The sequence below is a fragment of the Populus nigra genome, chromosome 1 (assembly GCF_951802175.1).
Source record: "Populus nigra chromosome 1, ddPopNigr1.1, whole genome shotgun sequence".
NCBI classification, from domain to species: Eukaryota; Viridiplantae; Streptophyta; class Magnoliopsida; order Malpighiales; family Salicaceae; genus Populus; species Populus nigra.
The window spans coordinates 22,341,764-22,355,177 of record NC_084852.1 but is presented as its reverse complement, the minus strand read 5'-3'; the positions used below and the strand labels follow the sequence as shown (position 1 = coordinate 22,355,177).

Here is a 13,414-nt window from a genome sequence, read left to right as displayed (position 1 = left end):
ATAAAATCGACAAAGATAATTTTAAAAAAAACCATATAGAGAAACACTATAGCAATCAACAATGTTTTAGAGAAAAAAATTACAAAACTAAATTCTTAATCAGCTCAATATTAAAAAAATAAAATTCACAAATATAATTTTTTTTAAAAAAAGAATTAGTAGAACTGTGTAAAAAAACATTGTAGCAATCCACAGTATTTTATGGAAAAAAATTACAAAACTAAAATTTTAATCAGTTCAATATTAAAAAGGTAAAATTGACAAAATAATTTTGAGGAAAAAAAACATAAAGAAAACAAAAAGAAAAAAGTAAAAGGGGGAAAGTATTGGAGGAAAAAAAAAAGAGAAAGTATTGTAGTAATCCACAGTAACATGTGAGGAAATCTACAGTACTTCCCCCATATGTTTTAGCTTTATGTATAATAAAATAGAAAAACCATGTAGGAAAATACTGCAGCAATCTATAATATTTTAAAGGGAAAAAATTACAAAACTAAATTTTTAACCAGTTTACTATTAAAAAATTAAAATTGACAAAGATAATTTAGAAAAACAAAACAAAAGAAAGGGAAAGTACCATAGCAATCTACAATAACATGTAAGGAAAGCTACAATACTTTCTCCATATGTTTTAGCTTTTTATAAAATTATTTTTTAAAAAACTATTGTTTTTAACTATATGGAATAAACGATAACAAAGTGTAAATTCAATTAATAAGAAAAAAATTCCACCAAACTTGTAAACTAGAACAACTTGAGTTACCATAGCAAATAGATAAATCATTTTAACCCTGTAAAAAGACAAAATAAAAAGAAATAAATTACAAAACTTAATTTTCAATTACATCAATATTAAAAATTAATAAACAAAAACAAATTTAAAAAAATGAAAAAAAATGAAAAATAATAAGAAAAATAACAAGAAAAAAAGAAATGCATTGTCTTGTAATACATAGTACAATAGGTGTGGGTAAACAGTGAGTTCCTCACACCCTTTAGCATTATGTATAATTAGCATGATTAAATTACTCATTAATAATATCACCCTCCACTAAGAATGGGTACTCGCGAGTCAAATTTTTAGATATTCATACCCTATTTATTATTTATCAGGTAAGAAATTTAGATATTTATAAATTATTTATCGGGTTTTGGGTATCCAATGAGTATCCATTATCTACTATTATTTATTAATCAATAACAAATAAAATAGTTAATATATATATATATATATAGTTAAATAATAAAAAATCTAAATAGATATTCTACAAATATATTTTTATAATATAAATATATATTTCAAGTAATGATCGGATAGATTTCAGATCAAGTTTGATAATTTAGACACTCTATTTATTATCCATCCACCTGGTCCTCACTCCCTCAAAAAATAATAAAATAAAAAGACGATTCCATCTTGAGGCATAATGGACATATTTAGGGTCTAGACCACACTCTCAAAAGTTCTTGTGACCTTCAGGGAAGATCTGGAATGCAAAATCGGGCTTACTAATTTTTTTTCTCTCTCCCTAAAATTGTTTAGACAGAGAGATGAATGCTATCTCTGTTCTTTTTAGTAGCATTGCGGTCATATGAAGTGTTGTTATGTGCTAATCTGCCGTAGTGAAATTCAGCAACAATATGCTTGTCTTGACAATGGATACGCCAAATACTGGAAATTTCATGAAGTGGAGAACAAGATGACTAGAAAGAAAAGTTATTACAAAATAAAAAATAAAAAGCAGCACATCAGACATTACCACGGTTTAGTTTTGCGTTATAAAAGTGTTTTTTTTAAATTAAATTAAATTATTTTATTTTAAATTAATATTTTTTAGTTTTTTATATTATTTTTTAGTTTTAATGTTAAAAATAATTTTTAAAAATTTAAAAAATTTTATTTTAATATATTTTTAAATAAAAAATATTTTAAAAATAAATTACTACTACGTTACCAAAGTTTTAAGATAGAGGGGCTGGGCTCGTGTTCGTGACCAGGTCGTAGACACCTAAAGGGCCCTGCTAGCCTAGCAACTTTCCGGCTTCCATTACCTTGGGATAGGCCTTGTTAGACAGCCATGGCCTTGAAGTAAAGGTCTTATAATAAATATAATCATCCCAGCCAGCATGTCGTGTAGCGACGCTTTGGCCGAGTGGTTAAGGCGTGTGCCTGCTAAGTACATGGGGTTTCCCCGCGAGAGTTCGAATCTCTCAGGCGTCGCAATTATTTTATACCTTTTTTTAAAAAAAAAAAAAAAAGGGAAAGAACTGGGGGTTGATTTTCACTCCGGTTGATGATGAGATGGATTAGGTGAACTTATTTCGTCAAACCCTACAGATCCTTAGCCTCGTTATATAGCTAAACTAAATTTTTTGACTTACTCCCCTTGGGATCAAATGTGTCCGAGAAACGTATCTTCACAGTTTATTTAATTTCTAAAATTAATCAATGAAAGTTCATATTCACAATTTGACACATTAAACAAAATCGCAATATAAGTTTTCTTTTTCTTTGTGTTTTTGGAACTTAAGCAAAGTTTTTTTCTTTTCTTTTCATACACAAGCAACGGAGCTTTTAGTTTTTTAAATTTTAATTAACTGCATGCCTATTGGCTCGTACTCGATGAGCTTGTAGCTACGTCACTCCCATGCCCCCGTCAGTCTCTACCGTTCCTTCTAGGAGTCTCAGTATTTAGCTTTTACTATATATTTAGACCCCCACTTTCTTTTATTTTTAATATAAATTTTTTTGACATGTTTTTATAGTAAAAAATAATTTAAGTGAAAATCAAAAATTTTTGTATGCATGTAATCAAATATTCTAAATAAATAACTTTATCAATATATTTTAGAGAGAGTTGGAAAAAATTATTACAAATATCATTGTAATTGTTAGCTCACCAACAAAATTATAGATGATATTATATTAGTGATATGTTATATTTATCAATTGATATATCGACGGACAAATGAAAACACCAATGACATTACATATGGTTTTCATGTCTGTGATATGTTAAATTTACCAATAGAGATACCAAGAGAATGAAACTTAAAACAAGGTTTATGATTAATTTAGGAGGCTTAAATAATGTAGTAGCCATCTCCTATAGTTATATGAGTATAGCATAATACAATAGTTATTGTGTAGCGCAATATAACTTTATACAAAGAAAATACAATCTTTCCTAAACTACAACACATTCCATAATACACCCCCTCAAGCTGAAGGTGGGTGGTCCACTTGAAGCTTGGATCGTAAATAGGAAAATGTAGTGTGAGAGAGAGGTTTAGTAAGAACATTGATCAGCTAATTGGTCTTTGGAGGGTATGAAGTGAATTTACATCTTCTTTTTGACAACTCTATCACGAACAAAGTGATAATCAACCTCAATATGTATGGTATGTGTATGAAACACCGGATTAACAGAAAAATAAATAGCACCTAAATTGTCACATCAAGTGGTTGTAACATAACTGGGAGAGAAGCATAAATTTGAAAGCAGATAATGGAGCTAAAGAACCTCAGCAGTACCATCAGCTAAGGCCTTATATTTGATACATCCACTATCACAAGAACGTGGCTAGGAGATCATGCTACAGGAACAAGTAGTGACCGCACTACTTTAGAGAACTACAGAACATGGATCGGTTAGTTAATTGTTAAACGTGGAGAGTGTTGTAACTCCTTCCTATTTGTTTGTTAATTATGTTTTGAAGTGTATGGCTATAAATGCCAAAAGTGTTTTTAATAGAAGGGTGTTGAATTTATCCAATCCCAAATTTCTTCTCTGATATATTTCTTCTTCCATAAAATAACTTTATGAGTGGTATCAGAGCCTGGTTCCCCATAACCCACAGGTCCCTAGTTCCCCCTAGTTATTCTTTGTTTAGACCATGGATACTCGTGGCAAATCAAACATGGAATTTCACAATGAAATCAATGAAATCCTAGTTAGACACGAGTCGAGCTTTGATCAAATTAATGCTACCTTACAAGTGGTATTGACAGAACTTCAAGCTCTTCGTACTACCCGTAACCTAAACACTAGTTCTCCTAAAATTAACCCCTTTGCTATTGAAGAGTCTTCACACCACCAGACCACTCACACTCACCCCATTAATAACCATCAACACCACAATATCAAGTTATCATTTCTAAAAATTAACGGAGATGATCCAACTGGATGGATTTACAAGGCGGAACAATATTTCGAATTTAAAAAATGGTGTCAAACCAACAGGTTCAGCTGACCTCTTTCCATTTAAAGGGCATTACCTTACAGTGGCATAGGTGGCTGACCGAGTTTCGCGGACCACTAACATGGGGTGAGTTTATCAAGGCTATACAACAGAGATTCGGTCCAACCAACTATGAGGACCCGTCTGAAGCTTTGACTCATCTTAAACAAAACACGTCGGTAGTAGCTTATCAAGAGGCTTTTGAGAGACTCTCACATCAAGTTAATGGCTTGCAAAAAAAAATTTTGATTGGTTGTTTTATTGTAGGACTTCGGGATGAGATTCATTTAGATGTTAAAATCAAGCAACCATTAGAGTGGCGAGATTGATTGAGGAAAGAAATCAGTTACAGAAGAGAAGGCCTAATGCAATATTGTCTATACCAAACCCAATACCAACCTCAGTAATAGCAAAGACATCACCAAACCCCATGGCTGGAGTGTTGGGGCCGCCACAAGGTCCAAGGATAAATACCAGTCCAGTGCACCACCAACGTCTTTTCACATAATTACTAATCAAGAGGCACAAGAGCGAAGAGAGAAGGGCTTATGCTACTATTGTGATGAAAAGTTTATTCTAGGACATCGTTGCCAACAACCATAATTATTTATTATTTGGGATTCTCCTAACATATGCAGTGAGGACACTATGAATGGCCAACTCGAACTAGTGGAGAATGAATGGCATTTCACTAAGACTTATCCTTTTTCCATCCTTGTGGACAAGGATTCTTAAGTTGGCGGGAATGATACATCCATTATCACAAGAACATGGCTAGGAGATCATGTTGCAGGAACAAGTAGTGATTGCACTACTTTAGAGAACTGCAGAATATAGATCAGTTAGTTAATTGTTAGACGTGGAGAGTGGTGTAACTCCTTCCTATTTGTTTGTTAATTATGTTATGAAGTGTATGGTTATAAATGCCAAAAATATTTTTAATAGAAGGGTACTGAATTTACCCAATCCTAGATTTCTTCTCTGCTATATTTCTTCTTCCATAAATTAACTATATCAATATTCTTGCTTCAGTGGAGGAGTGAGCAACAGTGCGTTGCTTACCAGATTTTCATGAGATGAGAGTGGTGCCAAGAAAGACGATGTAGCCACCAATAGATTTTCGATCATCAATACTCCTCGCCCAGTTCATATTAGTAAAACCATGCAGTGATACAGAGGAGCCTTGAGTAAGGTGAAGGCCAAAAGAGGACGTACCTTTTAAATACCGTAAAATACGTTTAACAGCAGCCCAATGGCTCTTAGTAATCGCATGTATAAACTAACAGACTTTGTTGACAACAAAATAGATGTCTGGTCTAGTAAATGTGAGATACTAAAAAGCCCCGACAATTTGCTGATAACGAGTGGGATCTGAGTATAAACCACTAGGCTGGAGACTGACCTTGAAAACAGAAGTCGGTGCATCAACAAGCTTGCAGGATGACATACCAGCCTGACTAAGAATATTAAGAGCATATTTGTGTTGACTAAGCATGAGCCTCATGCTGGTGGGAGTGACCTCAATTACTAAAACATGCATAACCCAGATCCTGGATTTTAAACTCTGAACTAAGCATACTAATATAGCAGGGGAGTAGGGTAGAATTATTACCAAAATGTCATCTACATAGACAAACAGATATCATGATTCGCATTCAGAATAAATAAGGACGTATCAACCTTAGAAGTGCGAAAGCAATTCGATAAAAAAAAGTCACTAAGTCATGTGTACCAAGCCCGCAAAGCTTGTTTTAAACCATAGAGGGACTTGTGAAGACGACAAACATGAGTGGGCAGAGCAGGGTCAACAAAACCCGTGGATTGTTACATATAAATAACCTCTTAAAATAAACCATTGAGAAAGGCATTATGTACATCAAGCTAACATATCTGTAATGGTTAGATACAATAATGGCAAGAATGAACCGAACAGTAGTCGGCAGGTTGAAGGTTTTAGAATAGTTGATTCCCTCCTATTAAGTGAAACCATGCGCAACCAAGCATGCCTTGTAGCAATCAATAACACCATCAGCCCGTCACTTAATTTTGTAAACCCAATGGCAACCAACAACATTCATTGAAGGTTCAAACAGAACCAAAGACCAAGTATTATTGGCATGTAAGGCTGCAATTTCAGTTCTCATAGCAGACTGTTAGCACAAAAACCAGTTAGCATCTTTGAAATTTAAAGGTTCGTGATCAGAGAAACATATTACCTGTGAGTTTAGCTACAACAGAGAAACAAAACTCAAGTTAGCATACTTGGGCTGTCGAGGACGCAACACCATATGGTGCTAGTGAGAGACCACTAGTGCAGCAGACCTGTCTGGCATGGACTGTTGTGGGAGGGAGTAGCTGGAGAGATCAACACAAAGATCTAAGCTGGCAAAGATAGAGCAGGACACTGTGAGAAAGATGAAGGCCCAGATGGTAAGCCAGATTGCTCACCAGAAGGCGCATCAGAGGGCACAACAGACCCAGTGGTTGTGATGTTCGAGCTACAGAACCTAAACCTGCAAAATGATCAATAAACATAGCAGCAACGGGTGATAAGGGGACCTGTTTAGACAAGGCTGATGGTGTTTTGGTGGATGGGAAGTGTTTTAAAGAAAGAAGATGGGAGGAAGGGGTCGGTTGTGGGTTAAAGTTAGAGATGGCAGAAACATGTATGCAGTTTCATGAAAGGGAAAAGACCGTTTATGAAAACAGACATGACGGGAGATGCAGACACGATCAGAAGACAAGTCAAGACACTGATAGCCTAGATGACATGAGCTATACCCTAACAACACACATGGAGTAGAACGAAAGTCTAACTTATGAGCATTACATAGGCAAAGAAAAGGAAAACACAAACATCCAAAAGTGCGCAAGAAACTATAATCAAGTGTTTTATGGAACAAACATTCAAACTGAGATTTTTTTAGTAAGACCGGTGTCGGCATATGATTAAAAAGATAAACCGCAGTTTCAAATGCATAATTCTAATATTTTAAAGGTGCTTTACAGTGCTCAAGTAATGTAAGACCAGTTTCAACGATATGATGGTGACGACGCTTAACAGTATCATTCTGTTTATGCGTGTGTGGACATATTATCATATTATACGATGATGAATACCAATAATTTTCAAGAAGGAATTTAATTTATGATATTCACTACCCCAGTCAGTTTGAACCGATTTTATTTTGCAAAAGAATTGTCGTTCCACCAAGATTTAAAATTGGTGAAACACATTAAACACATCAAATTTTGCACCAAAAGGATAAAACCAAATAAATTTTATGTGCGCATCCATAAAGATCACAAAATATTAGAAACCATCAAAAGAAAAAATAGGGGCAAGGCCCCAAACATCACTAAAAATTAGTTTAAATAGAGCAGATGTTTTGTGACCAGTAGGTCCTGATGATAAACGCGATGATTTTTTTAACGGACATGCTGGACACTGAAAATTTAAAGGACGAGAGGTATAAGTGACCTTTTTATTTGATGCTAAGAGACTCAGAACCCGGGAGATGGGGTGACCGAGACAACGATGCCAAACATTAGCAAAAGTGGATAAGCTAGCAGAAAAAAGTTTGTGGTAGAAACATGGCAAAAGGCTCTAGAAGGACATAGAGGCCATCTTTACTCTGACCAAAAAGCAGAACTGCCTTGGTTATGAGATCCTTAACATAGAAACAAGAAGAGTGAAATTAAAAAAAAACAGTTTTCACGACAGAATTGTTGAACTGGTAAGAGTCATTTCTTAATTTGTGGCACATACAATATATTAGACAAAGTAAAGGCTCGGTTAGGGGTATGTAAGATATTATAGACTGTATTAAATATGACAAGTCCCTTACCATCACCAACATGTAATTGATCATTACCAAGATAGGGTTTTGTATGTGTCATACCAGCAATATCTGGTGTAACATATTGATTTGCACCGGTGTTAGGAAACTAGGTTACATAATTTTCTGCTATTGAAGCATTACTAAAAGAGAGATTAACTGATGTTTGATTTTCATAATGCACAAGTTGTGAGCACTGCTGTGCGGAATGCTTAAACATGTTGCAGAGCTGACACTTTAGCTGACGCCCCCACTGTCCAACGTTGGATCTATTTGGCTGCCAATTATGCCTGTTATTGCCTTTTCTGAAATCATTGCCACCATACTGGGCAGAGGAAGGGCACATGTTACGCCCGTCATTACATCTTCCTCTACCCTGTTGGGAGGAAAAATTAGTGCCATTAAATCCTAAAAATGCTCGTTGGGCAGCAAAGGTAGAAAGGGGTTGTGTAGGCGTTGGCAGCAATGGTACAACCATGAGATTGAATGGAAGAGAGCTCCAATGTAAAAATTCATGAGTAGATAGGTGGTTATGGAGTTTAGAATATGACAGAGGGTTAGCTTTCATTGAGAAAATTGTAATAAGATCACGAAAGTCACTACGTAGACCCCGAAAAACATATAAATTGAAGTCTGTGAGAGAGATGGGGTGACCTGCGGCAGTAAGTTCATCAAAGAACCCCTTAGCTTTCTGTAAATATGTGGTGACAGAATCATCACCTTGGCGAAGATCCTGAAGACAACCATGTAATTGCATGATACAGGAGTTTGACGGAGATACAAGAGCATGTTAGGCAATCTACCACAAGATGGAGCACATCTATAGACAGAGAGGAGAGGAGGGCGCTGAGGATGAGTTGATCTTGCTATTTCCATGCCAAAAAGGCTTGGGAAAAACCAGAGTTGTTGGCTATTTCAGTGGCAGAAACATCATTATGTGGAGAAGGACATACCGTCGAGCCATCAACAAAGGAGAAGACACCTTGACCAATCAAATATGGCTTCATCTGCATGCACCAAACATATAATTGGTGTTGGTAAGCTTAAGGTTGATTACATGTTGTGTGTTAGAAGGTGGGATGATGACTGTTTTTGTGGCAGAAATTGTTGTAGCAGTCATGGCTGTATTGTTGGTAGAGACAAGTGCATTCAAGGAAGAAGTAGGATAGGAGGAGTTGTTATTGTTAATGGCTGTGGCCGTAGTAGAAGGATCCATATCGGTAAATTACTGCTGGAGAAATAACTTGCAGGTGTAGATTTTGTAGGAGAAATAACGTTGGAATACTGTAGCGAAAGAAAATATCATGAGGAAGGAGAGATGGTTGAGGATGCAACAATGTAGTAGCAAAAACTGCACCAAAAACCTGCAGTAGCTAAGATCGGGCAAGAGAGAAAACACAAGGAAGAATCTGTTCTGCAGGGGAGGCAGCCTTGAATCTGTTCTAGATGTTTTCTGCTCTGATACCAAGTTAAAACAAGGTTTATGATTAATTTTAGGAGGCTTACATAATGTAGTAGTCATCTCCTATATTTATATGAGTAGGGTAGAATACAATAGTTACTATGTAGCACATTCCATAATAATAAAGCAGGTAATTATTTTATTTTTGCATGCTTGTTTGTTAGTAAGTTCATCGGTATATTAATTACTAACGGAATCAAAAGTGAGTGCATTTTAATTTAATTGCTGAGTGATGAATTGATGTCAGATTTAAGTAACTTAGGATTACATCTTGATGGATAGATTGAAGTTCACTAGGCCTCCCAATAATAATAATTTAATTAGCAGTAGCACCTATTAATTACACATGAAACGTAGAAAAAGAATCTTTGACTGTATGTAACTTGTTTCGTATTAATTGACGTCTATTGTTTACATCAAGTGTATTACATTATCCATCTCATCTCCACTAACAACAACCTTCTCGCCCACATTATTTCCTTTTCAAATTCGTCCATACAAGTACAATTCACCAGATATTTACCTTTGAATTTTTGCTACCTCTATTCACATTTCTCTTCAAGGTAACGATGATCATGGCTGCAACTTGTTCCAGGAAATGGCCCAAAGTGCCTCGAAAAGAAACCGATGATCCCACTACATACGAAGAGATCTCTTTCCACCCCTAATCTCCACTTTGCAATTCTTATTGCATGTCTCACTGACAATAAAGAAGCATTCACGTATAAACTTCTTTCACAGCTGAAAGAAACAAAGGCGTAGAAAGAGAAGGTACGTAGAACAATATTGATGACCAAAGAAAAAAAGGGGAAAAAAAAATAGAGAGTATGCGCAAAAATTCCTAGGAAATAGTATGGATAGCTAGGGTAGCTTTATGAGAGAGAATGGAAAGGGTTTTTTTTTTTTTTTTCTTTTTTCTTTTTTTTTTTTTTGGGGGGGGGGGGGGGGAGCGGGGGGGTGTAAGTGTAGCCTGTTATAAAACTTGGAAATCAAGGAAAGGAAAGGAAGATATGTTTTCCATTAAACCTTCCAGATCCCATTCTCCCATTCTCACGTTTTCTCCTTGCCAATGATTTTCAAGCCCCAACATGTCCTCTACTTTAAATCTCTGATCAGTATTATTGAAGCAAGTACTATCAAAGTGGTGGTTGTCGTTGCTGCTGCTTTTCACGCCAATTCTGTTATTACTCACTGCATTATTCTCTTCAATGCTTCTACTCTCGAGTGGCGGAAGAGAAAGATCACTTTCTAGCCCTATTTTATTATTACCCTCCAAAATCCCATAATGATTACCATAAAATCCATCTCCCATACCCACCTGTGTTAAGCATGTGGACATGTCAAATAAACTTGCTGCACCACTCACATCATAGCGGTTACCGAGCACGGTGAAAGGATCAAATTGGTCGCCTGTGACCACACCATGCATGGATATGGATGGTGAGGAAGATGAGTCCTTGCATAGAGTCATAACGTCATGATCATGCATGGGCGCCATGATATTTCCTACGACATGATCTCTAGGTTCTGATGAATCAGTACTATCGTTTGGTGAGGATGTGGAAGTGCTGTTGATCTTGAATCTTTTCTTTAATGTGGAATTCCAAAAATTCTTTATTTCGTTGTCTGTCCTTCCTGGAAGACGCGCCGCAATTTGAGACCACCTGCATTGTTCAAAATACATGATTATAACGAACACATAATGCACATATATAATTACAAACTATATACATAAGTAAGCTTCTTGCATAGAACGCATGCATGTTGATATATAGGGGTGAAAAGTGGAATGTAGAACACACGCTTATTTCTAATTCCTACTTGTCAGAATATTTTCTTCCTTTTTTCCCTGTTGTTTCTGAACTAATTCTACCAGGCAGAAAGGAAAGCCCTAAAAAAGGAAGCAAATTGTGATAAATGGGTTTCTTTTTATTTTTGGTGTGCGGGGAGGGTTTTTTCGGAACAGTTCATTTGAATTTTTCCGTTGGTAAAAATGTTTATAGCCATGGGACCAGTTTGCATTGACTTAGACATAAGCCAAAATCCCCAACCCCCCTCCGCCCCCAGCAAAAATCCCGAACACGAAATAAGTGCTGTGAGAAATAATCAGCCATAATTGGGTAGACATTATGATTAATTTATGGGTGATCAAATTAAATGAAGCTGGAAATTCCAAATAAGAGGATATCGTAATTTGTTAATGGTTTTGTTCAACTATTTCATCCGTATAAATCAACCAAATGTAAGAAAAACCATGTGTAGCCTAAAGCCTTAAACTATATATATATCGTCACAAGGCTGTTAGGCCAGCCCGAGCACAATGTGAGGGAAGAGGAGGCATCAAATTTATCCACTGGAGCTAGGAGCAATGGCGTCCGATTCCAGTAAATATATAAAGAGATCAATACGTAGTTTAACATATAGACAATTCCTTAAAGCCTCTGCTAGGTGAAAATAATATAAAGAGAAGGCAAAAATGTTCAATGTTACTATACATTATATTCACTTAATTAATTTCCACATATGTCTGGGAGGTTTTTATGCAGGTGCATCATGAAACCAATGATTAATTAACATTATTCCACCTCGTCTACACATTTGTTACAGCTGGTATACTACTCCATCTTGTGAATTTACAATTTAACTAGGTATAAATGAAGTAAATTATTTAAGTAATTGCTAGCTTCAATTATTCTTTGTTTTCTTATCTATGATCGATCCAAGAGTATCTTTATGCAAGTACAAAATGGAACAGCGCCAGTACTTAATGATGCCAGGCAGCTGGGAAAGATGACATAGATTATATATTAACATAATTAAATTGATCAGGCTAAGCTTTGTACTTCATTAGCATTAAGTATATAGCATTATTCGGTTGACCGGAGAAAAAAAATATACCTGTTGCCAAGAATGGAGTGTAAATGAATGATAAGCTCTTCTTCTTGAGGAGAAAATGCGCCACGCTTGAGGTCAGGTCTCAAATAGTTAATCCATCGCAGTCGGCAACTCTTGCCACACCTTTGCAAGCCAGCATTCCTAGCAATTTCACTCCAACACCCTTGTCCATTAGTTAACATATACTTGATGAGCTTCTCATCTTCCTCTGGTGACCATAAGCCCTTTCTAAGTTTGGCCCTGTTCATATTATTATTGATGGGCATTCTATCTCTGGCCATTAGATCCGGCTTCCTCATTGTGTTTGATACTCTGATGATAGGCTAGCTAGTACTGGAGCTTAATTTGTTCTCCTTGAACTGGTTTGATGGAGATAAGATAGAGCTATATAGGTAAATGATAAATATTGTTAATTTGTAGTATATTAGCGAGAAAAAAGAGAGAGAGGACGCTTCATGGGGTGGTAAGAGTGATGATGACTGTGATGGTTGTGGGGTTTGCTTTAGAATACGAATATGACTATGGATATGAATATGAATATTATTTCGAGAAAAATCAAGAGAGAGAGAGCATTTGTGTCTGTTGTTGGTTGATGGGTAGAGTGGAAAACGGAGAGGAGGGGGATCTCCCTCAGAGAGAGAGAGAGAGAGAGAGAGAGAGAGAGAGAGAGGAATGGTTGGTCTTCTTGTCTTTGACTCTATATCTTCTCTTTTTCGATGCATTTTTCTTCACTCACAAGGTAATCATCATGTGTGTATGAGACAGAAACGATTTTGCTTCCACTTCACATAATGCTCTCTCTCTCTCTCTCTCCCTGGGTTTATACTTCTAAAACACGTGTGGCTCGAGATTGGAAGGGAAGAGAAGCACAAGTACTTTTAGTACATTTTCTCTGGCTAGGGCAAAACTGTTGTTGCATATAAATTCGTTAAATGTTTGTCTGTTGAGCTTGATTAAGATTACTACCTAACGTGAA

General features: G+C 36.0%; 1 protein-coding gene and 1 non-coding gene across 2 annotated transcripts; one reads left to right on the top strand and one right to left on the bottom strand.

Annotated features, from left to right (window-relative positions):
- Positions 1–2,139: 2,139 nt before the first annotated feature.
- TRNAS-GCU (transfer RNA serine (anticodon GCU)) lies at positions 2,140–2,221 on the top strand. Its single transcript has one exon. It is a non-coding gene; the product is annotated as a tRNA-Ser (tRNA).
- Positions 2,222–9,897: 7,676 nt separating this feature from the next.
- On the bottom strand, positions 9,898–13,028 carry LOC133701224 (transcription factor MYB83-like). Its single transcript, XM_062125069.1, has 2 exons — positions 12,442–13,028; positions 9,898–11,207 (listed from the first exon to the last, which is right to left on the bottom strand). Exons 1-2 carry the CDS (start codon positions 12,735–12,737, stop codon positions 10,517–10,519), a joined length of 987 nt encoding a protein of 328 aa, XP_061981053.1. The 5' UTR covers positions 12,738–13,028; the 3' UTR covers positions 9,898–10,516.
- Positions 13,029–13,414: the final 386 nt, after the last annotated feature.

What these genes read in the sequence shown, in the direction of transcription:
- LOC133701224 (XM_062125069.1), bottom strand. Translation starts at nt 12,737, where the DNA reads ATGAGGAAGCCGGATCTAATGGCCAGAGATAGAATGCCCATCAATAAT. An exon ending in CACTCCATTCTTGGCAACAG is followed by an intron (nt 11,208 to 12,441) that starts GTATATTTTTTT and finishes TGAACAATGCAG; the next exon opens with GTGGTCTCAAATTGCGGCGC.